This window comes from Lissotriton vulgaris, chromosome 9 (assembly GCF_964263255.1).
Source record: "Lissotriton vulgaris chromosome 9, aLisVul1.2, whole genome shotgun sequence".
NCBI classification, from domain to species: Eukaryota; Metazoa; Chordata; class Amphibia; order Caudata; family Salamandridae; genus Lissotriton; species Lissotriton vulgaris.
Genome location: NC_141697.1, coordinates 271,160,892 through 271,184,710, shown reverse-complemented (window position 1 = coordinate 271,184,710; position 23,819 = coordinate 271,160,892). Strand labels below are relative to the sequence as shown.

General features: G+C 45.0%; 1 protein-coding gene across 2 annotated transcripts in view; it reads right to left on the bottom strand.

Moving 5' to 3' along the window:
* Positions 1 to 457: 457 nt before the first annotated feature.
* The window catches only part of CIPC (CLOCK interacting pacemaker), a 76,663-nt gene continuing 53,301 nt past the window's right edge, over positions 458 to 23,819 (bottom strand). For both annotated transcript variants that reach the window (XM_086937541.1, XM_086937542.1), the window contains exons 3-4: positions 18,159 to 18,328; positions 458 to 3,847 (exon numbers count right to left, since the gene is read on the bottom strand). In XM_086937541.1, coding sequence (XP_086793667.1) covers positions 2,900 to 3,847; positions 18,159 to 18,328 — 1,118 coding nt within the window. In that variant the 3' untranslated portion in view covers positions 458 to 2,899. The remainder of the gene's footprint in view (positions 3,848 to 18,158; positions 18,329 to 23,819) is intronic.

Below are 23,819 nucleotides of genomic sequence, written 5' to 3'. Positions count from 1 at the left end.
AAAACAACAAATGGCAATTAATGGGTGTGTCAAACCCCCCAGAGCAGATATAACCGGTCGATCGAAGCTCGACCTAAAAATTACTGAGGAGAGCTTGATCTGGAAAAGGAAGAATTAAGGCCAGCGTGCAGGGTTGGAGCCAATATAGGCACAGCGCAAGTCACTACAAGGGCAGGCGGAGCAGAAGGCCGCCACCGACCGGCGCACAAGGGGAATTGTTTAAAAGTTTCTGGATCCATTCACACTCCTGGGAATATTATAAAGTGAGGAATCTGCAGCTAGAAGTCTCTATAAGATAAATAGAATACACAGCCAAAGTATTTTAAAAATATCCTCCTCTGAAGTCAATGGCAATGCCTTATGATTTATTCACACTGTGAATGTTACAGACTAACATATAGGCAGTTTCCTCACTTGAAATGCATGGGCTTCAAGAAAAAAAAAAAGAGCTCCAAAATTAAAGAGGATGCAAATTTACTTCATATTTCTGGTCTTTTGAAAAAGAACATACAAAATACAGTTTCTACAATTCAATACCATATAGCTATCGGACAAAAGCTTAGACAGATTACAAACTCATACATATAGAATAAAAAAATGGAAAAGTGAGGTAATGACATAACATAAGCCACTTCACTGATATTGAATCAGCATATGAAAGGTGAACTGCTAGAAACTATTGTTAATCGAAAGTAAATGTATACTGGAATGGCTCTAGGACAGAACGCAAGAAATACCTGTGTTCACAGAATACTCCCTAAAATGTTGGAAAACACTATATACACAAATTGCCATTTTCAGTTTGCATGGTGAGTCAGTTGAGAATATGAAATAACTAGTGTTTCTCGGTTTCAAATACAAATATATCAAATAATTTCATTTTTGAAAATAAACATATTTTGAAAAGCCTTTTGTCCAGTACATTTTCTACCTGCTGTTGACACAAAGTAATTTAGGAGCCAGTGCTCAAAGTAGCTTAAATAAGGGAGGTAGCCTGCGAAACACATTGGACTTTACAAAACACAGTTGCAGAAAGATAGTGCTTACTCATTTTCCCGATACTTTGGTTGATTCAGCATTTAATTATTCCTGGCTCAAAGGAAAGTCTAACCTACATGAAATTGACTCTTTAACAAAGACGTAAGCCTTAGTTGCCGAGATTAAATTTGAAATTGCTGCACGTCTATTTTTATTATTCCTTGAAGTGGAAACCACTTAATAAACATTTTTGCGGTAAGGGTGCTACAGAAGAATAATTGCACAGAGAGTAGGTCACAATTTTGATCTGCAAATATCAATGATATGAATGTGCTGTACCATGTTCTACACATCGAAATGAGCATGACCTTATGCGGTATTAAATAGACAGTGCAGCCTCAAGCTTTAAAGGTTTACCTACTGATACTGTTAGCCACAAAGAAAACGCCTTCACCAACAATGATGCACCTGATGGGGAAATTTAGAAGAAATGAAGATGGGTAAATTTATGGCCACCACTGGAAATCACACAAGGAGGCATTTCAAAATACAAATACAAAGTAATGTCTGTCTTCTAACCAAAGGTTATTATTGGAGCGTGGAATGGAGTGATGAGGTTTTTAGGAGATCAAACCCACCAACTTCAGCCTTCTTCAAAATTAGATGAAGGCCATTTGCTTGCCTTCTTGAGCACAGGTGTCCAGGATGCTACAGAGACAGGGTAGCAGTATGTACTACAGTGATGACCGCTTCCTCCTAAAACTTGTGACATTCAGCACAGTAGAACTTACATTAGGGAAGGAAGCGAAAACTAAAATGGACATGAATTGCCGCTCATGACCCAATAATACAACAAAAAGGAATACGTAAAGAACACTCGTAAGGTAGGTTGACAGAGGAAATACATTTAGCCTAGCATTTCTGATGCACTGTTTTGCAAGTTCACATCTCTGCTTCTGCATTATATTTAATTGCTCATTTGTTGTATTTAGTGCTTCACTTCTGTTTTCCTCTTCTGTACCAGGAACCAATGAATACTCTCACAGGAACCACTTAAGACTCCGGTACTAAAGCTACTCCTTTCCCTGACACTTACCAGTCTCACTTCCTTCCCATAGTTAGAGAGTCAAAGGTTCAAGACAAGAAGTCACGGAGGAGGCAGTAGAAGTGAGGCTAAGGATACTAATGACAGCATGAACCACATGGCTCCGATACAAGCAATGCAACATATTTGGCTGGCAGCTTCACACCCATCTATTCTCCATTGTTCACTCCCTTTTGCGGCTTCAGGATTCAACCTAGAGTCATGAGAGAAGCAGGATACGCAGTGCCTTAGATTATTTTACATGGACTTCCCATAACTGAAGAGTAAAGTCATTCTGTAAGAACCAGACAACTTTGCTACTGTGGATATCGGTTATGTGCCAACAGTTGTAATTTCTGAATTCATACAGATTGAGATCAAGGTTAGAGTTCAAAGTCTACAGATCTCATTGTTTTGTAATCTGATTGTATTCATCAACCACTCATACACCAGTTTATTTGAGTCATTACGTCAATCGTTTCTCTGGGTGGAAATTATTCCACAAAGCTCTAAGGTGCAGTTCAGTTGCTGGTAAAAAAAGAAGATTCCCATATCGAGAGTTGACAGTCCTGCCATTTCTTCTTGGAGAACACACATTTTTTCCGCATAGGGCACAGGAATTATTAATTGCTCTTATTGGACGAATTTCAGATACACCGCCAAACGAAAAAAGAGCATATTTCCTACACTCACTTTGTGGAGTGCTTCGTCTTCTGTGGCAGCTCAAGATGTGCTCGATACCAATACATCTTCCCAAACTACATGGAAACTAGAACAGTGAGAAAGTGGCCAGGCTGACATTCTGCAGCATTCTTCTATAGAGGCCTAGAGGAGGCCTCACATTCCAAACGACTCAAGAGACACCTGCATGATGCCACCGTCAGCAAGACCGCTCTCGGTTTTGGGGGCACCAGCTGAAAGAGACTCATGAAGCTTGGCCCATGACTGGGGCAGGCTGCTCTGCATCGCCTCCATGAAGAGCTGCATCTGCTCCTTCAAGAGGTCTAATTCTGCCTGGGTAGCCCGGTTTTGACGGGCAAGCTCCTTGGTTTTCATGGTAATCTCAAGCAAACCAGACCTGTGCAGGACATCCAAAGTGTTTTGAAAGCGTTTGCTTTTGCTCTGTTGCTCTTGGACAGTCAGCTCAGAAGAGCTGCAGACTTCTCTTGCTGGAGGTGAGATGTTCACTGACACTTTTGCTAGAGATGGCAGTTCTTTCTTAGAAGACTTCAATGTCTGGGATTGCCCAGCTTTGAATATTGGCGCAGAATCCATGGGCATGTCGATGCTGGCATTGGACATTAGCGGCAAAGCCGGAGCATTGGCAAGTTGTGCCAAAGAACTCTGCAACACTGCACCTTTACCAGATTTCTGATCAGATATATTAACAGCATCAGGGCTAGGTGACAGAAGGTCGCTCTTGCTGGACAAGAGGTCATTCTTGCATGGTAACGAGTCACTGTTACTAGATAGAGTGCTACTCTTGCTGGACATTGTGCCTGGGACATCTATCCCATGCTTCTCTACACAGAGGCGTTTTTGCCTGCTGGGACCATCTGCATCGTTTGTCTCGTTCCCATGCAAAACAAGACCTTCCTTGTTAGGTTGAGGGGCGATCTTCGCATAGGAGTTCAAGATGGGCAGATATCCTCGGCGCTCGCTTGAGGTGGGAGGGTTGAGAAGGGTTGGGGCAGCCGATGGCAGGAAGAGGATTTGCGGTTGGGGTTGAGACATCACTTCAAACGGTTGATGGACTGCCCAAGTCTGCGGCACTGAGGCATTTGCCTGGAAGATAAAAGGACAAGCAGCAAATTAATTACCATTGTTGGCCAGTAAAGATACAGCACAGAAACAGTTCAGGAGAATTGTGAAGACTTTGTCAGCATTATCAATATGTAGAAGTTACATACATAGATAACGGGACGCCAAGTGCTTCAAAGAAACCGAAAGAGAATGGAATTTAGCAAAACAGACAGGAGGGAGAAAAGAAACTAAGAGGTAGAGAAAAGACCAGTAGAGAAATAATAGCACAGAAAGGAGAGACAGAAAAAAAGTAGGCAAAAGGCAGAAATATGGTCAGAGAAAAGGAAGAAAACGAGTGAGAGAGGGAGAAAGAAAGAAAAGAGTGGCAATGTGAGAGACAAAGGACAAAGTGCATTCCCTAGTTCCCTGGTCTGTCTTTTTAACCCTTTCGATGCTGATGACGAGCTCAGCTCGTCATCACCCACGGGTGTCGTGTGCTGATGACGAGCTGAGCTCGTCATGAATAATGGAAAATGAGCATATGCAGCACAGCGCAAAAATCCCCGCAGCAGCCATGTGGTTAAGCCCAGTTGTAGACCTTTGGTGTGTTTGGCATCCTAAAGTACATTCAAGCTCTCAAATGTTAAGTTCAGTGCCCTCGAGATAATGAAACATTCCCTGCCCTCTTCAAATACTGTGCAGACCCAGAAAAAGAGAGATAAGGCGAAAGCAGAGTTAGAGAAAAGCATATTATTGCAATATCAGTACAATATTTCATGTAGTCTGTATGTTGAATCATCACACCACAGTTTGGTGTTACTCATAACAAGTCATTGAATGCTTTACGACCAGCAAGTAAGTAACATTTAAAATGAGAAACATTTCCGTTTAACTACCAAAATCAAACAGCATTGAGTAAAATGAAGTAGAATAGGTACATTTTCTGGAACGAATTACAGGGGTAAAAAAGAAATATAAGCCGGGGGATACTGCCCAACCCAATTTGAAAAGATAGGGTTCTTGTAGTAGGCTCCGATCAACTGGCTTAGGAACACAACAGGGCTTTTTTTGGTCCACCATAATGAGTATTTCAATGGGTCATAAAGAAACGTTCAACAAGTGTTGAACCTGGCCTTGCTGCGCCTTGCATGACTCATGGTATAGTCTAAATAAAAATAAACTACGTTCTGCAATCTCATTTAACCCCTTCACTGCGGGGGCTATTCGGCCGCAGTGCTAAAGGGGCGGGGCGGAAGAGTTGCGGGCGCATGCTGGTGACGGAACCGCTCCGTCACCAGCGTCGGTTGCGCTGTGCTTATGACGGAGCGGTTCCATCATGGCCCCGCCCGCTCAATAGAACGCTCAGCGCAGTCGTGTAATTCGCGCCGCGCGCGGGCCATGACGAAACCGCTCCGTCATCAGCACAGCGCCACCGCAGCTGATGATGGAGCGGTTCCGTCATCAGCAGGGAAGAGGTTAACCACAAATTAAATTACATTATTTACCTTCTAGAAGTATGCAACAACAATTGGTTCTGTCGGGGAAGTAATATTTCTTTTACAAAACATTATTTAGTCCCATATGGTATTTGGGATTTGACAAATAAATTGTGCACCAGTAGGAACAAAATGATAATATAAGACACGAAAGAGGAGTTTTAAGACACTGTATACTACCAATGTCACAGGACCACACAGGACGGTTGCGTAACATATACAAAAAACTAAATGTAAAATACAGAAATTAATATTAGAACTAAAACATAACATACGACGTTACACAAATTGACATAAATAACTCATTAAGGTGTCTCAAGGAAACAGATGTCTGTACAAGCAGATGTCCTTTTTAGGTCTTGCCTAGCGTTGCAGCGTGCATGCGATGCTCGCTCTACGAGGCATATTGTCTCAGAGGATATTACAGAAGTGGAGTTGAAGCCCCACCGATCTTTTTGATTGGCTGGCGTCATCGTTTATAGTAAACGCTGGCTTCCGATTGAAAATGAGGTTTCTTTGTTACAGCCCTGTCTCCTTTTGGGACGGCCCATCCAGACAGGATCTTTTACTTACAACGTTATACAGTCTCCTTCAATTAGTGGGTAAGCACTTTTTTATTCCATTCGAGAAATGACGACAGCTTGTTGACTGTAGGTTTCAGGAGACAGGTCCACTGCACGAAGCTTCGCAGAAGTGACGTTTCTGCCCTGCACTACTATAGCACACAGTTATCTTTGCAACGCAGGCTTCACTGATTGCAGTTTCGCTACACTCATTATTTTTGTTTCAAGCGCCTCGTTCGTATTAGTATTATTTATTATGGAGGGCGGTTTCCTCCCGTTTTCGCTGCACTGTGTGTGACATGCGCACCACCGTGTCTTCGAGGAAGCTGGATTGCCGTAAGAAGACCTCCGATCCCCTTGCACGGTAGGGTAACTGCTTTCTTTTGCACAAGGTTTATTAAACTATCTAACAATTAATGGTCCTGTTCGCTACACTTGGTGCGCGCGCGGCTAATCTTAGACGGCAATCGTAACTTCAGCTTCCTCCAGTTTTCGTTGTGCTGTCTGCGACATTCGTACCACCATGCACCCATCTTTAACCCCTTCTTCCCTTTTGCTTCTCAGGGACCCAACCCTGCCCCCTCATAAGCACAAGAGGGTTTTACTTTTGTTAAACAGCAGTGTAGAGCAAGCATTTTCACTTTATATTTAAAGAGCTTCACATCGAGTCACTCTTCCAGAGCCCCTCCCTTCCACACCTCACAACATGCACATGCCACAAATTAAACAAAGTAAATTTTAGCTGCTATCTGCTCAGCTCGTGTTTTAGAAATGATTGCTTTTGCAACACTATTTTTTGTTCTTGTTTTATTTTCGGCACGACGTTCGCGCTTTGTTTTGTTTTCCTTTAATAATGGCAGCGGATGCTGCCACTTCAATAGCGGGAGGCCTGGGTTTTTGAAGTTTGAAGAGCGAGTAGGAGAAATCGGCTGAATGTTATAGTGGGAGCTATGGCTTGTGGGAACTGGTGTAATAGTGAGTGCTGCTTTGGTTCCAGTAGCAGGTCACATCACAACTCTGCACAACTGCTATAGTGGGTAAGAAAAGTATACAATGCATTGCACTGGTGATTTCAGTGGACACATTGGGAGAGCGGAGCACAGAAGCGCGCACAGAATCTGAACACGCCTGCACTGTTGTATATGAAGAGAAGAGGGATTTATTATCGCCTCATTGTGCTGAAAAAGCCTGCCAAGCGCCTTATATGCTGTGATCTATCGCTCGCTCTACCTCCTCTCTCTCTCTCCTTCACATTCCTTATCCCCCGTCCTTCCCCTGTAATTACCAATGATTTTGCTGCATCTATCCTCCTGCTCCGATGGCTGAGGCGGAGCTCAGAAGCTCTCCATTCTCAGTTTTGGATCCTCCATGATAAATCTCAGCCGCAATGCAGTCCATCTGTTTTTTGGTTACCATGCCTACAAACTGGGAAATGCAAACAAATCAACCCCGGTCCCTCTGGAATAGGAAGAGCCCAGTCCTTACTGCCAGGCTCGTCCCTTTTGACCCGTTTTGCTTAGTGGTTGGGCCTTACCAATGAGGTCCAGCATGAGCATTAGGCACTCTGAGCTAAGTGACCCTTATCTGGCTTTACCCGTCACACCTCGGATGTTTCACTTAAAAAACAGATGGGTAGAAATGCTTGAATTAAGCTAAACCACATTTCAGTGCATCGTATTATCTCTCCGAACTTCAGCACAATAAATTCCGCATTGTAAAAATATTTTCTTAACTGGAAAAAATGTTGCATCGTGAGGACACAAGAGAGACAGAGGCAGCTGCCAGGCCCCAGCACCAATCTAAAAGGCCTCCTGGCACCAAGATGGCAGGCCCAAACCGACCAGGTCAAGTGCAACAGGCAGAAGATGCTGAAGGGAGGGCAGTTTGTAACAGGAGAGGGGGCGCCAGCCCCAGTAGGCCGCACAGGGAACTTTCAGTAGACCGCCGGCAACTGGGCTGTCCCTCATGTCCACCATTCGGTCCCTGTGCCACATTCCAGGAAACACTGCCATTAAAGGACGAGGGCCAGCAGGACTGGCATAACGGGCCCAAGGCCCTATGAGGATGTCATCACCCCTACTGGTCACAGAGCCAAAGTCGTGTTGATTCGGCTCCCCAGACCACAGAGGTTGGGGGAGGGCCCAATGTGAATGGCAGGAAGTCCCTGCTGGAGAGGGTCTACCCGCAGGGTCCCAGATCCAGATGGTGGTCCCAGATCCAGATGGTGGGTCCAGATCCAGATGGTGGGTCCAGATCCAGATGGTGGGTCCAGATCCAGATGGTGGGTCCAGATCCAGATGGTGGGTCCAGATCCAGATGGTGGGTCCAGGTTCGGCGGTATCAGAAAACAAAAGGCAGCATGTGTGATGTTAAGTGGGCAGTGCTGCACCCATGCTGGCTCCACACATACAGGCTCCACTCTGGCAGGCCACAGCAACCCCCTCGGGGCCTGTAAGAGGCCGCCAAAGCCGTGGAAGGCAACAGTGATAATGGATGGCCGAGATGTAGGACTACATTTGAGAGCTTGAATGTACTTTAGGATGCCCTGTCACCCCATGTGTGATTGGCACAGCCGCTCATTCCTGCCAGGTCCTCTACACAGCAAGGAGGAGGCCTCCAAAACCGCCTTCCGTTGCCCCAGTTTGTGAGAGGTTGGGGCACTGCAGGATACAAGCCGAAAACAGCTCCTGTGGCCCATGGCAAAAAGGAACTCCGGCGCTTGGCTACCAACTTTTTCACTGTCCAAGCTTCACTCCCCCCCTTGAGGGATTTAAAGCGCTGAACTGAAACAAACTATGTTTGAATCAGCTTCTCCGCTAATAGCTTGAGTCTGGTTCGTCTGTCCTCTGTTAGATATTCTTTGTCCTAATTGGTGTCTAAAATGGCTCCCAAAAACATTATGGTTCTTGATAGGCAAAGTGATAATTTTTCATGAGTTGAGAGTTAAGCCTCATTTTCTGAATAGAGTTAGGCAGGCCATTTTCCTTTTGCCGCCTCTTGACAAGTAGGGGCTTTTATCAACCAGCCATCGAGCTATGGGAACATTTGATAGCCTTTCTGTTTTAAATGAGCTGCCACTGGAGCTAGACATTTTGTGAAAAATCAGAGAGCAATTGGAATCCAAATGGGAGGACTTTGAACTGATACTGAATGCTGGCTACTCTGAATCTTAAGAATTGTCGATGCTTTGGGTGAAAGGGGGAGGTGAAATTGGCATTATGGAGATCTAGAGTCGTCATGTAGTCTCTGTGTTTTAGGAACTGGAGGTTCAACAGCGTAAAGCCCCTAAGGTCCGACTCCATTTTATTTAAGCCCAAATTCATTTTTGAAAATGGAGGGCGACATCTTATCAATCTTAGACAATAGAAGTCGCCATCTTGCCCGAGCTATACAGAATTAGCGTCATGTCTGTCAGTTGAGGCAGATGTAATCTTCCGGTATCTTTCGCAGAACTATGAAAGTGTAAAGTAAATTCACTTATCACACAGATATAACACCTGATGCAACATTCGTCTGGGTTAAAAGGTCTACTTTTCTTCATGTCAAGGTTAACTAAGAACAAATACAAACATAGCCGAAATAGTGTAGTCTGTTATATGTTCATAAAGAAACATCTGGGACACAAACCTAGATGCACATGATCTATGTCAGACATTCCTAAACTTATGTCAGAAATTCTAATTTCTGATCAGATTTAATCTATAAGGTCTTCCACTTTACAGAAGAGGTCCTTCGACTAGATTATTGCACGAGATTGTACCAGGTGGTCTGACCTACTGCCAGCACACTTCACAGATGCTGTAAATCGCCTGATGAAGATAAAGCAAAGTCCTCTGCTGCAGAGTGTTTGCGCCCTTTGCAGGGAACGCTGCCTTCTCTGCTCCACTGATAAACAGCCTTTGCTGTCAACAAGGCATGCAGTGCGTCTTTTCTCCCTAAAGACTCTAGACTGAACTTGCTCTGCTGTCCATGCTCTTAGTGCAGTGCATAGAAGAACAAGTTACTGACCATCGGTAATGCTTTTTCTGGTGGATACAGTATCTGCCTGAGGATTCCTCACCTTGTGAATATCCCCCTGCAACAGCAACATTCGGAAATTCTTTTGTAGCTCCTCACGCCAACGTCGTAGTCACAGAAGCATGGCATCGCGCGCGGCTCTTCTGGCGCCACTGACTCCATAATAGGACTCAGTCGGTGTGATGACATCAGTTCCGCCCTTTTTTCTGTGCCTTCGAGGCACACGGACGGACCGACAACAGTAGATATATTCACAGTGTACACAGTACAAAAAAAAAATCAAGGAACACACACAGTGTACAGGCAATGCTGAAAAGCGATTAGAATAATACTAGACCTTTGAGTAAAATATATATACATTAAAACATTGTCACTAATGCAGGTATAGAAGAGTGGACAACGGGGAGGCGGGTGGGTCAGTGAGGAATCCACAGGCAGATCCTGTATCCACCAGAAAAAGCGTTACCGAAGGTAAGTAACTTGTTCTTCTGATAGATACATCTGCCAGTGGATTCCTCCCCTTGTGAATAGTTTCCCACAGCAGTCCCACTCCCGGAGGATGGTGTGACCCTTCTATACTAGGAAGTCCTGAAGGACAGAACGAGCAAAGTGTCCGTCCCTCCTCACCTCTGCATCCAAACAATAATGCTTTGCGAAAGTGTGGAGGGAGGTCCAAGTTGCCGCCCAGCAAATGTCCTCCACAGCAACACCCCTAGACAAAGCAGATGTAGATTACTTTGCTCTAGTAGAATGGGCTCTCAAACCTTCAGGAGGTTCCTTACCGGCCAGAGAGTAGCATATCTTGATACACAAAACAATCCATCTTGACGGTGTGCGCTTGTGCACCTCTTTGCCTCTTCTGGCACCAACGAAACCCATGAAGAGCTGGTCATCAACTCTGAACTCTCTAGTTCGGTCCAGGTAGAAGCTCACCGCCCTCTTAGGGTCCAAACGGTGTAGTCTCTCCTCCTCCTTAGAATGGTAAGGGGGAGGATAGAAGGTGGGGAGGGTAATGGACTGCCCTAGATGGAGGGGAGTTACCACATTAGGCAGAAAAGCAGCCCTGGTCCAGAGTATCATTCTTTCAGCATGAATGGTCAAGAATGGGGGTTTTGAACTAAGAGCTTGAAGCTCACTTACCCTCCTTGTCGAGGTAATCGCAATCAGAAAGACCGTTGCATTGGCGGTGTGAGATGCTGTGTTTTTCTGTGCTGCTCAATAAAAAGATTTAATACTAAAGATAAAAGCCTCAAGGGACACTTGTGCAAAGGCTCAAACGGAGAACCCATTAAGAAAAAAAGCACAAGATTCAAGTCCCATTGTGGCACAATAAAAGGAGTAGGGGGAGATTAATTTGTAAGGCCCTTTAAAAACCTTAAGACAATAGGAGACTTAAATAAGGACGGCTGATCCGGCAGAAAGAGAAATGCAGACAAAGCCGATAGATAACCTTTCACTGTAGCTACAGCAACCCCTTGCTGAGCCAAAGAAAGCGCAAACTGAAGAATGTCAGGCAATCGAGCCTCCTAAGGGTCAATGGATTTCTACCCACATCAAGAGACAAATTTGGACCATCTATAAGAGTAGATGGACTTGGTGGAGTCCCGCCTGGCTGATAAGATGACATCCACCACATCATGTGGGAGAGAAAAATAATTCAGGTTCCCCCATTCAATCTCCAGGCATGAAGGTGTAAGGTCTGGAAGTGGGGTTGTAGAACCTGCCCCTCCATCTGAGAGAGGAGGTCTGCCCTGAGAGGGAGACGGAGCGGCGGGCACGAGGAGAGGTGAAGAAGATCTGTGTACCACAACCTTATTGGCTAATCCGGGGCGATCAATATGACTTGGGCCCGGTCTTGGTGTATCTTCCTCAGAACCCAAGGAATCAAGGGTATGGGAGGAAACGCGTAAAGGAGTTTTAAATCCCAACTCACTGAAACGCGCCCCCCAGAGCTCCCGGTTTCGGATACTTGAGACTGCAGAATGATGGGCAGTGAGCGCTCTGAGTGGCGAACAGGTCCACCTGAGGAGTTTCCCACGTCCGAAAGACGTGACAAACCACCTCCGGATGAAACCTCCACTCGTGGTCGGCCGAGAACTGCCGACAGACTGTCTGCACGCACGTTCAGAACTCCGGCCAGATGATTTGCCATCAGACCAAGGACCAGAGTCGCAGAGCCTCTCTGCAGAGACATTGCGACCCCACTCCTCCCTGCTTGTTGGCATACCACAATGCGGTAGTGTTGCCCGTCAGGACCTGAACCGACTGACCGCAAAGGGAAGGGAGGAAGGCCTTGAGCACCAAGCATATCGCCCATAACTGATGTGAAGCAACCTTTTCCTCTGGAGACCAAAGACCCTCGATCTCCAGATCCCCCAGATGAGAACCCCACCCTACGGGGGATGCATCCATTATCACCGTGGCCACCGATGGAGGTAAGTGGAACAGCTTCCCTTGAGTCAGATTGCTTTCCATGTTCCACCAAGACAGATCTGCTGCAGCTTCTCTGGAGATCCTGATGGACTCCCTGAGATCTCTGTTTTGCTGATAGCACTGCCTGTGGAGGCACCACTGGAGTGCCCTCATGTGCCAGCGTGCATGATTGACCAGCAGAATGCAAGAAGCCATCAGACCGAGCAGACGAAGGACCTTCAGGACTGGAACGATCGCTCCATTGTAAAATAAAGGAATCATATCCTGTATGTCGCGAATCCTTTGCAGAGGAGGGAATGCCCGACACAGTGGTATCCAGTACCGCACCTATGAACAGGTTGCGTTGAGAGGGCACCAGGTGAGATTTGGGCACATTTATTGAAAAGCCTAATCTGTATAGCACCTGAGTTGTAACTTGCAGATGATGGAGCACCTTCTCGGGAGATTCCGCTTTGATCAGCCAATCGTCCAGATAAGGGAATACTGGTATCCCTGATCTTCTGAGATGTGCTGCCACCACAGCCATCACCTTGTTGAAGACTCGAGGCCTCTTTTTCTACCTCTGTACGATTTGTACAGAGAATTCTGCTGCTGTTGCTTGTAAGAGCGAAAAGAAGATCTACCAAATCCTCTGTATCTCTTACCCGATGAACCTCTGTTCTGAAGGCCCAAAGACCTAGCCGTCGCCTTACTGTCCTTAAAACTTTCCAAGGCAGCATCCGACTTTCTTCCAAACAGGCCGGAACCATCAAATTGAAGGTCTATTAAAGTAGCCTGTACATCAGGAGAAAGTTCAGAAAACTTTAACCAAGCAGCCCCCCTGGTGACAACAGATGATCCCATGACCCTTGCCACAGAGTCAGCTGTATCCAAACCGCTCTGGATCACCTGGCGAGCAGCAGCCTGAGTATCCTCAAGAACCTCATTGAAGTTCCGCCTGTACTCCTCAGGTAACGTTGGTACCAACTGTTTTGCAGAGTCCATCAAAGCATGTATATAGAGTCCTAAAAGGCATGTGGCATTTGTGGACTTGAGAGCCATGCTAGCCGAAGAGAAAACCTTAGCTGATTGGTCTAACTTCTTAGACTCCTTGTCACCAGGTACCTGTGGAAAAGCTCCAATTGCTGTCTTGGAACAGGCTGCCTGAACAACTAAACTCTACGGAGACGGGTGTGTTGAGAGGAAGTCCGGATCCCCAGGAGCCACCCTATATCTCCTAGCAACAGCCCTTGATACAGCAGGTTATGAAAAGGGCTATTTCCACACTTCTAGGACAGGCTCTGTAATTGCCTCATTAAAAGGCAGCATTGGTTCCACCACTGAAGAGGGAAAATGAGTACCTCGGTCAAAATGTTCGACAAACTCCGCAGATTCAAATCCAAAAGTTCAGCTGCCCTTCTAATAACCATATGATATGGTGCTACATCCTTCGAGGGGACGTCAGGGGCTGAGGAAATCTCCACTCTGGAGATAACCACTAGCTTCCTTAAGGTCATCAAAGAAGTCATCAGTCTTGTAGCTCTCCTTCTACCACCTCTTCTGCTCTATATCTCCGCTCTTTCAAAAGCCTTTGAGCCTCCCGCCTAGACCTCATCCTCTGGGTCAGCAGAGCCGGTGCCGAAGGATCAGTTTGGGGCGCACAAGGTCGGACCGGAGCCGATTAAGATGGAACTGGCGTCGATGACTTCGGAGCCGGAAAATGCCAAGCCGGAGCCAGCTTCGCTGTAAAAGGCATAAACGGCACTGGTGCATATGCCTGAGGGACGCCCAGATTAAAGGCATCGAACCCATGGGACCAGCCGGTGCTCCAGAGGGGTACATGGCTCTCTAGAAGACACCATAAATTGCATTCAAATAATGCTTAGGGTCCTATCCCGGGCCTGGAAATGGAGGGTACTGACCCACAGGCTGCTCCTGTCGAGGTGCAGTAACTGTGTCAGCCAGAACCTCTGGCTGATGCTCCGGAGTCGCAGAACCTTCTGGCAATGGAGCCTCTTCCTCCTCTCGAGGTGGAGAGTGTGTCAGCGGGGGAGAAGGATTCGATGCCGGAGCCAGAGAATGCTCCGGTGACTCCACAGGCGAGAGCTCACCTTCCGGATCCAGTACAACAGGTGAAGGAGACACATAATCCTTCCGATGTCGACGACCTAGAGACTTCGACTTCGGATCCGACTCCCTCTCGGAATGACGCCAAGACCCGTGCTTCCTCTTGTGCTTCTTCTTGGATCGAGAAGCATGCCCCGAACGCGACCTCGACCGCCACGAGCGGGACTTCAAACTCTTCCTGTCTTTCTTGCCTTTCATCTTCGCCACAAAAAAAGGTTTGCCTCTCTTTCTTGCAGCGCCTTGGGGTTCATCTTCTTACAGCATGGACACCCTTGAACATCATGGCCAGAAGAAAGGCACCATATGCAGTCTTCGTGCGGATCAGTTATGGACATCATCTTCCCGCACTCTCCGCACGGCTTGAACCTAAGGCATCTCAACAGGAAACAAAGAAACAAGAAAGCACTAGAAACGATCAACAGTAACAGAGTTACCCACGAGCTACTGAGGATCCCTAGAAAAACCGTTAGCAGCGACAACGCGGAACAATGGGAACTGATGTCATCACGCCAACGGAGTCCCATTATGGAGTCAGTGACGTCAGCGGAGCCACGCGCGATGCCGTGCTTCTGTGACGTTATCCACGTCGGCGTGAGGAGCTACAAAAGAATCTCCGAATGTTGCTGACGCAGGGGGATATTCACAATGTGAGGAATCCACTGGCAGATGTATCCATCAGAAGTAAGGTTCTAGAGAACATTTTAAACATGTCAGAAATTTTCATTTTATTCTAGTTCTTTATAACGTACCTTCTTGTTATTTTTATAATATTTGGTGTCGTTTTAGATGTACTGACAAAAAGGTTGTTCCTGTAGTAAAAAATATTTTACTTTAAAGTGGTCATTCTTAGTGCTGTGGGTGTGCGATACTGTGAATAACGAAATAGGTTTGTTATTGTTACCACTGTGCCCCTGATCACCTCGTAGGGATTGATAGTGACTCAAAAGTGATACCTCCATTTCCAGAATATATGGTGTAGTGCTCTGCGGGGGCACAATAGCCTGTCTTTCATATTCATCATTGGTGCACTGAGCCAAGTTCACACATCACCAGTCGGTGGGAAAAAACACCATGTGGGCCTTAGCCAGAGTCTTAGTTTACACAAGTCTTGGAGAGTAACCATATGAAATAATGGTTTCCTTAGGAATTTGTTTAACCTCTGCAGGTCCAAAATGGGTCTCAATTACCCAGTCTTTTTCTTCATTAAAAAGCAGGAATACAACCTCATTCCTTTCTGGTAGTGGGGTACTCTTTCTATCACAACTTTCCTGAGTATGGTAAAGATTTCCAATTGTAGTTGTTGGGAGAGGTGGGATTGACCCTGCCAGAGGTGTCTGAGGTGGTCTTTTTGTCAATTACAAGGTATGGCCACAGGAGATTAGGTCTACAACCCACATGTTAGTTATTAATTTCCAATGCTCAAAATAGCGTGTTATTAGGGCACAAATTGCTTCTGAAACTAGCAACTTTGTTTTGTCACTTATCTACATGGGACTCTTCCTTGGGAAGTTTGCTTCCTCCTTGCTGTTTGCTTGTTAAAAGACACAGATGGTAGTGGTCAGTATTGCTGTGGAGGATACCGGAGCCTGTATTACTGCTGAAAGGGTTGCATTGTTGTCAGCTATAAAGCTAATATCCTCCTTTGTAGGGAATACGCCTCTGCCTCTTGCTCCTTGGAAGGGCACGCGCCTCATTTGCAGATTACCAAGGGATTATGCTATGTCTGTGTCCAAATGTACGGATTGCAGAGCTTTCTCAATGTGTTAGCTGAATAGTGCCTCTCCATCAAAAGTCATATCTAAGATCTTACTTTAGGCTTCAGGCCTGAAGGAAGTAGGTACCTTTTAACCATCCTTGTCTGTGGAGCACAGCAACACCTACCAATTGTCGAAAGCCTGTGGACGCGATATCCATTGCACAATCCATTTCTAAAAAGGTTATTTCACCTTTCTGCAGAATCTTCCTTGGCTCTGAAGAATTGGTTGCTCTAACTGTAGTAGCTGGCTTAGTGGGAAAACTCTTTATGTTACCGAAACGCCTATTCTCCCGATCAGGTGGGATTGAGATGGCCGTAGAGGGATTCTTGGAGTGGTGCTGCAATGCCTGTGTTATGATAGACTCTGGCTTAGGATGTCCCATCAAACAAGTTGGTGAATTTCCTGTTGGCTAATATTTCTTATCCAATCCAGGTATAATTTCTCAACTTCAGCCAAGATAAAATCTACAACCGGGAAAGCTCTAATGGATTTTCTAGCTGGCTCCTTAAAGTCATACGGAAAACAATCCAATTGCTTTATTGGCATTAGTGAACCAAATTGTTTAGCTGCTCTCTCCATTAGCATCATTTGAGTATGAAAACCTCCCATATCATCAGGAGGGAAATCCAAGAGATGGAGACTGAATTGGTTGTGTTGGTGATGTAGCCTCAGAGGATTCCGGAAACCTCTTGTAATAGCCCTGCAATATGCTCTGCAAGTCATGAACCAAAGCCCTTGGTACCTGCACCACGCCCTTCTGAGGCTGATGATGTCTATAGGGATGGTTATGCTCCAAGTGGTGTGGATAGACCTTTGAATTTATCACAGCTTTTGATTACTAGTTAAACAAAACAAACTTTTACATCCTTTATGGTATTGGTCAAAGTAACCAATATATACTTTTTATTGTTAATCACAATTATTTCCCAGAATTTCAAGAAAATACAATATGGCATAAAATGCTTAAATATTAAGAGCGATCTAGAAATCCAAAGAAGTTCTTTATATAAAACACGCCCAATGCATTTTAGAATCTGATGATCCCTTCTTCAGGGGGAACTGGAAACAAATTAAAGAAACAGTGGAAAAACATTCACTATTTAGCACATTCTTATAAATAAAACGATGCACTCAAAGAAAAAGTAAGAAAGTGATGCATATACTATGCAACATAAAAAAAGCAAGCGGAGACCCATCATACAGAAAGATGTTTTGTTAGGTTAACAAACTCTAGGAGCTCCAAAACGTTACGTCCGTCAACAGATCATGTGTAAAGCAAGTGCTGATATCAGCAAACTTTAACCACGAGATAAATTAACCAAACCAATCAATCAGGATGCTTTGGAGTACGATGTGAAAGTAACCAACCACCTGTTCACCGTGATCAGATGCATTACGTGAAACCATAACACTCACGTAGAAAAGTAACCAAAGAATCCAATCAAGGAGAGTTGAACGAAAATGGAGTTTAATGTTATTCTTCACTCGCTCTATTTACATTCCTAAAAAGTGAGCATTCCCAGCTAAAGCCGTAATGTGAATGGTTCCAATCTATAAGGCTCATGAGTACACGCAGGTCATACCTTTATAACAGAAGATATTGGAAAAACAGCGTTATATGTTTTAACTCCAGCAACCGCAAGGCTTGCTGACCCAATCCTTCAACATTACAAACGTACGTTCTAATTGATTGAAGGACCAACTTTTCAATGTTGATAAAGGAAGCAACAACATTCTCGTGTTCTTGAACTGCTGTATAGTTGAGTGACGGTGTTCCACGTCCAATGTCTATAGTGATACAAGATTTCGAATATTTTATTGCAGAGACTACTACAGTGTTGGCTCTTCAGCTGTACAGTAACATGTCACACGAGATATAAACTGACACTGCAGCCACATCGTACATGCATTTTGAGAAAACTATATAACATGGAAAAGAGGTGCAAGTAACCTAAATTCACAATTACGGATTCGTTCTTACCTGTCTGAAGAATACATTCTTCATCATTAGCACAGGTGATAGGCCAGTGAAAGAACCATTCTTCGTACCAGGGGCCTGGACTGTTCCATCCTTGGCACTCCAGCACAAGACACCCCTCACGTCCTCTGAATCCACCGGCTCCAAGGAGCTCTGGCAGTCTGAAGCCCCATCTAGGAGAAGTAAGACTCAGTTAGCAGGTGTTCTAGAATAGTTGTGATCAGTCTTGCAGAGTAATTTACTAATAGAAAAACTCTGCTAACAGAGCACGACAAAGGCAAGTAAAAAATATCATTTTTCGTGTTCAATAAATAGCCTACATGAACAGTGCCAATTCGTAAGAAGCATTGTAAGGGGTGTTACCTCACTATTGATAAAAAAAAAACTTAAAGGAGAAAGAGGTTATTATTACTGAGATCTATTAAGTCTTCCCTTGTAGCGCCCCCCCCCCCCCAGTCTAGCACCCGTCAATTAGAAAATCTGCAAAATAAGCCTCTTGCTGTAGCTAAAACACAGTAGTATCAACGGCCTGGTAAACGTGAGTTCCGTAAGAGGTGGTCTCCCACTGTGGTCAGCTTAAGAGAAGCAAGAAAGTTAATAGTGAGCTCTGTAAAATGATCTCTTAAATCAATAACTTCTTACAAGAAGCAAGATGCTGTTGATTACGAGATGTGTAACTGAAGATCTTGCCCTCTCAATATCTAGTTTACTAGAGGAAGGACACCTAATAGGCAGCTTTGTATTCTCAATATCAATGACCAGTTTACAGGAAGAAGTGTGTCGAAAGAGTGTCTAAAAGAAACAAAGGACTGTTATTAGTGTGATCCGTAACAGGTGGTCTATCGCTCAACCAATTTGTGATCAGCAAGGGTCAGACAATATGTGAACAGTTAGAATAAGTGAATAAAAGGGTTCTGTATGTAGATGGTTGCACTTTTATACCAACATTTATGTATTTATCATTCATAAAGCACGTTTGCTAAACCACATAACTACCACAAAAATTATACAAAAAAAACACAGAACTACTGTAGGTTAACCAAGGAGTGCATAAAAACAGGTGAAATCAGGGTGTACTACTATCACAGCCGCTTGTTCAAAATGAGAACAGTACCTCCTCCACCCAAATGTCTGAGATGTGATGATGGGACTGAGTATGGGGCTACTGGCAGAAGATTACTGGGGAACTCGCAGCAGTCACAGAAGCATCAGTCTATTGAACCTTCATTTCATAATCTTAAGGATCCCAGGAGATGTCGACTTACCACAGAGAAATCACTTCATGACCAGAGGGACGCCAATGGGGAAGGCGGCGTGAGCCCGGAGCTCTGTGCCCGATCCCGGCATAAATCCTGATAATTATCCACCCCAGTGTATGAAACCCAGCGCATCAGGTCTCTGAAGTGCTCCGCTGCTTGGAGCCTCGGGAGCGGAGCGAAGAGGGTCAACGGCACGGCCAGAGGAAAGAATTGCGTGTCCAGAGCGGTCGGACAAAGACAGACAAAATGGGGCCTGGCCCCGATGCTGATAAACTGTTACCTGGCGAGCACTGGCCCTGTGATCGGCGACCCGGGACCCGAGCCAACCCGGCATTGAGGTCAGCAAATGGCGACAGAGCGATAGACCGGAGGCTGCAGCAGTCCAGCACCGGGGCTTGCAGTGGAGCTGAGTAATTGGAGCACCGTAGGACAGTGGTTCCCAAACTTTTTTGACCCGTGGCCCCATTGACCTAATTGGTAGTTGGCCGTGGTTCCCCACCATTTTTTTTACCGGCGCACACTTTGGGAACCACCGCAGTAGAATGTACTCTCTACCATTCCTATGTGACTCTTAGAGTGTATCCATTTGTATCTCTTCCTTGAGTGACTTAATAATAATAATAACTTTATTCGGATTTTTTGAGATCCATAAAAGCGGTACATATTTAAAATCTGTGTTACAATCAATTTACAAATAACGTAAAAGTTATAAAGAGATTGAATAATTTACGCAATACAGTTATTTTAGAGATTTTTTCGATGTCTGTATATACATTTCAAAAAATTAAGAACGTGATAGCATGTGGCTTCAGTGTCCAAAAGCTGCAGGCTCAGCATAGCTGGTCGACATTGTCTAAGACCCCAAGTTTTTAAAAGGGTCAGTAACCAGATTTTGCGGTGTTCCTGATAAAATTTGCAGAACAAGATGGTGTGGAGGGTAGTTTGTATTGCTTTTCCATCACAGGGACAAAGAGGCGGATTTGTGTCCCAAACGTTTGGGGTTGGAAAAGCTACCAGCTTGTGGAATATGTTTAGTCTGAATCTTATCAGGAGGTAGCGATTTAAGGTACTAATATTGAGTGTTAAGTATGGCTGAATAGAAGGGGTGGATTGGACCATTATTGCATGTTGGACAGACTGTTTCCCTGCTTCAGTTTGTAACCTCAGATTTTCCAGATGGCTCAGGGCTCGTGCTTTTAATTAGTTTTTTGTGAGTTCTCCCATTTTCTCTGGACTCGAGTAGTATTCTTCTACTCCGAGGTCAATGAGGAAGTTCCGGATATAGGCTAGCCATTTAATTTTTAGAGCATAGTCCAGGGACATTGCATCTGCCAATATCGACTTTGAGAGGTCATTCTTTTCTGAGGCCCAGATGCGGCGCCATAGGAGCAGTGGTTGTATTTTCGCAAGATCTTCGATATGTGGGACGCCCAATTCTGTGTGACAGGCGTAGGTCGAAGCTCGCTTTGGGGCTGATAGGAGAAATCTAAAAAAGTTATTTTCTGCAATTTGCAGGGAAGTAACGTCCGTATGACCCCATAGGCCTGCACCATATAGGGCTGTTGATTGGCATTTGGCTTTATATATAGTCAGTAGCTCCATGGGCGGGCGTTTTCCCAGTTTTTGAGTAAATGTCACCAGTGCAGCTAGTGCTCTTTTAAAGCAGTGTTTCCTGGCTTCCACTGCCTTTTTCCAGGAGAGTTTGTTATCTATTGTGACTCCTAGATAACAATATTCAGTTGTGGAGTCTATTTTTGGGGAATCAAGAAAGATGGTTTTTTGATGTTTTCTCCCGACCCCAGCCCTCATCGTAAAAGTCTTTTTCACGTTAATGTGAAGATCTAGGGTTCTCATGAACTGAGAGTATCTGTTGAAAGATTTTTGGAGTTCACAAGGAGTTCGTGCCAGGAGGACAGCGTCGTCCGCATAGAGCAGAGCGGGGATCGGGCGGTGGTTAGCCTGCGGTAGATCACGGGCACCCTTCAAAAGCTCTACCTCCAAGTTGTTAGTGTAGAGGGAGAAAAGGAAGGGTGCCAGGACGCATCCTTGTCTGACCCCACGCTCCACTCTAAATGACGCTGTCAGTTCCCCTTTTGTGCCAAAACGAACTCTTGCGGAAGGGTTAGAATAAAGTTCCCTTAAAAAGTTCAAGAGTGACGCCTCTACCCCCATTTGGGCTAGAAGGGACCATAGTTTACTGTGGGAGACGCAGTCAAAAGCCGCGGACAAGTCCACGTATATCATGTACAATTTTTCTTTTTTAGCTTGCACATATTTACCAATAATGACCGAGAGGTTCAGGGCTTGTTCCACGGTTCCTAGGCCTTCTCTAAAACCAAATTGTAGGTCTGATAATATGCCTCTCTCCTCCGCCCAATCCTGAAGTCTTTCTAGGATCACTCTGCCTGCCATCTTCCCCAGTGAGTCCAACAAAGAAATTGGGCGGTAGCAAGCAGGGTCCTGGCGGTTGCCTTTCTTGAATATCGGCACCATAATGGACCTTTTCCATGACTCCAAGATTCCTTTTTTTGCCGTTGCAGTGCACACCCTTGTTAGAATCGGTGCCCAAAGTTCTGTTTTATGTTTAAAAAAGTCAGCCGGGACACCATCGGGGCCTGGAGCTTTTCCTTTTTTGGTTGAGTTTAGTGCCAGAAGGATCTCCGAGATTTCGAAGTTCATGTCTATAGGGTATGGTGGAGATATTTCTTTTTCCTCTTCCGTTTCTTGATCAGAGGATGATTTTTGGAAAATTTTTGTGAAATAAGATACCCATTCTGCGGCGTCTATTGCAACTTCGATTTTTGGGCGTGTGTCATCAGCCAAGAAAGGACTTCTTATGATTCTCCAGAATGCTTGGGAATTTTTATCTTGTGCACTGTTATGGAGTTCGTTCCAGAGTGTTTGCTTAAGTTCCTCTTTTCTCTTTTTTCTGGTTTTGTGGTATTCACTTCTTAGGATGGCTATAGTTTGAGGTTCCCTTTCATCGTTGTTTAGGGCTAGTTTCAGCTTAGTGTGAGCCTTGGTACACTCTTGATTGAACCAACCTTTTGGTCGGGGTGGTCCAGTTTTATGCTTTGTTGTAAGTAGGGCCTTTAATTTATCCATGATTTGGGCAAAGTTATTAAGGAGCTCATCGTCCTCTGTTGATAGGTCCAGACAAATTTTAATTTGGGGGTAGACTGATTTTATCAGCTTTCTAGTGAGTTCCTCTGGGTTTATCTTTCCCCACTTTATTGAGTACCCATTTAGTTTGTCCATACTTATGTTTTCCTGGGTCAGTGCGTTGGCTATTGTCATGGGAGGGCATTGTTGTTGATTTGTGGTTACTTCCAGTTTTAGTATTGCGTGATCGCTTTGGCAATTCGGTTTGACTTCAAAGTTTTTTACTCTCGATTCTAAGGTTGCCGATATTATTATGAAGTCGACCGTGGTGCTATAACCTCTTCCTATATAGGTCGGTGCCAGCAAGTTAGTTCCGAGGTCCAAGGTGTTTGCTACTTGGAGGTCCAGATCCGATAGAAGGTCGTTCATAAAACTGCCTATGTTGTTGTGTGAGAAGTGGATAAAAGAAAGGCCTTCCTCTGTCGCCATGCCAGGGCATTTTTGTTTTGGTTGGGTACAGGCGTGGAGGTTGAAATCGCCTACCCATATTATGGATACCGGACCTCTTTCTCCTTGTTTCGTTCTAAGAGTGGTTAGTTTTTCATGGAGGTGAGTTAGGACTCTCTGAAACTGTGATTCGTCCAGGTTATTGTAGAAGTTAGTAAGGACTATTGACTCCTTTTTCGGTAGGGAGAGGTGAAGGATCTGAAAGTTAGGATCCATTTCGATGACCTTTATTTTGATGTTTTGAATTGTATTGGCTAGATAGGTGCATAATCCTCCCTTTGGTCTACCCTTCTGTCCTGGGGTCGCGGGGGAGAAGTACGACTTGTACCCCTGTAAGTGGTGTTCTTGTTGTGACCACGTCTCCTGTAAGCAGATTATTTGATAGCTGTGCGTGTGGTGGTTAATTGTCCCATCCTCCACTTTTGTCCTTAACCCTGCAATATTCCAGGAGATCAGGGTTAAGGATGTTGGATTGTCCCTAAAGGTTTTAGCTGTTTGTAATTCACCAGGAATCTCTCGGTCTAAAGGGGATAAAGGAGAATCCGATGACCCCTGTGGGTCAGTGCTAATCGGATGTTGTTCTTCTAGCTGTGATGGTCAGTCGACGCACTCTAACGCGCTATACTTATTTGCTAAGGGAAAACTATTCCAGCCGTCCCAACATGGGGGATCACTGTAGTTTCTCCGCTGTTCCTGTACTCTCCATTCGTCTCTTTCTCTGCCTCGGTGATTGGGACCTAATGGATTGAAGTGGGGGGGCCGTTCTTGCCACGGTTGCTGCCATTGGTGGGTGATG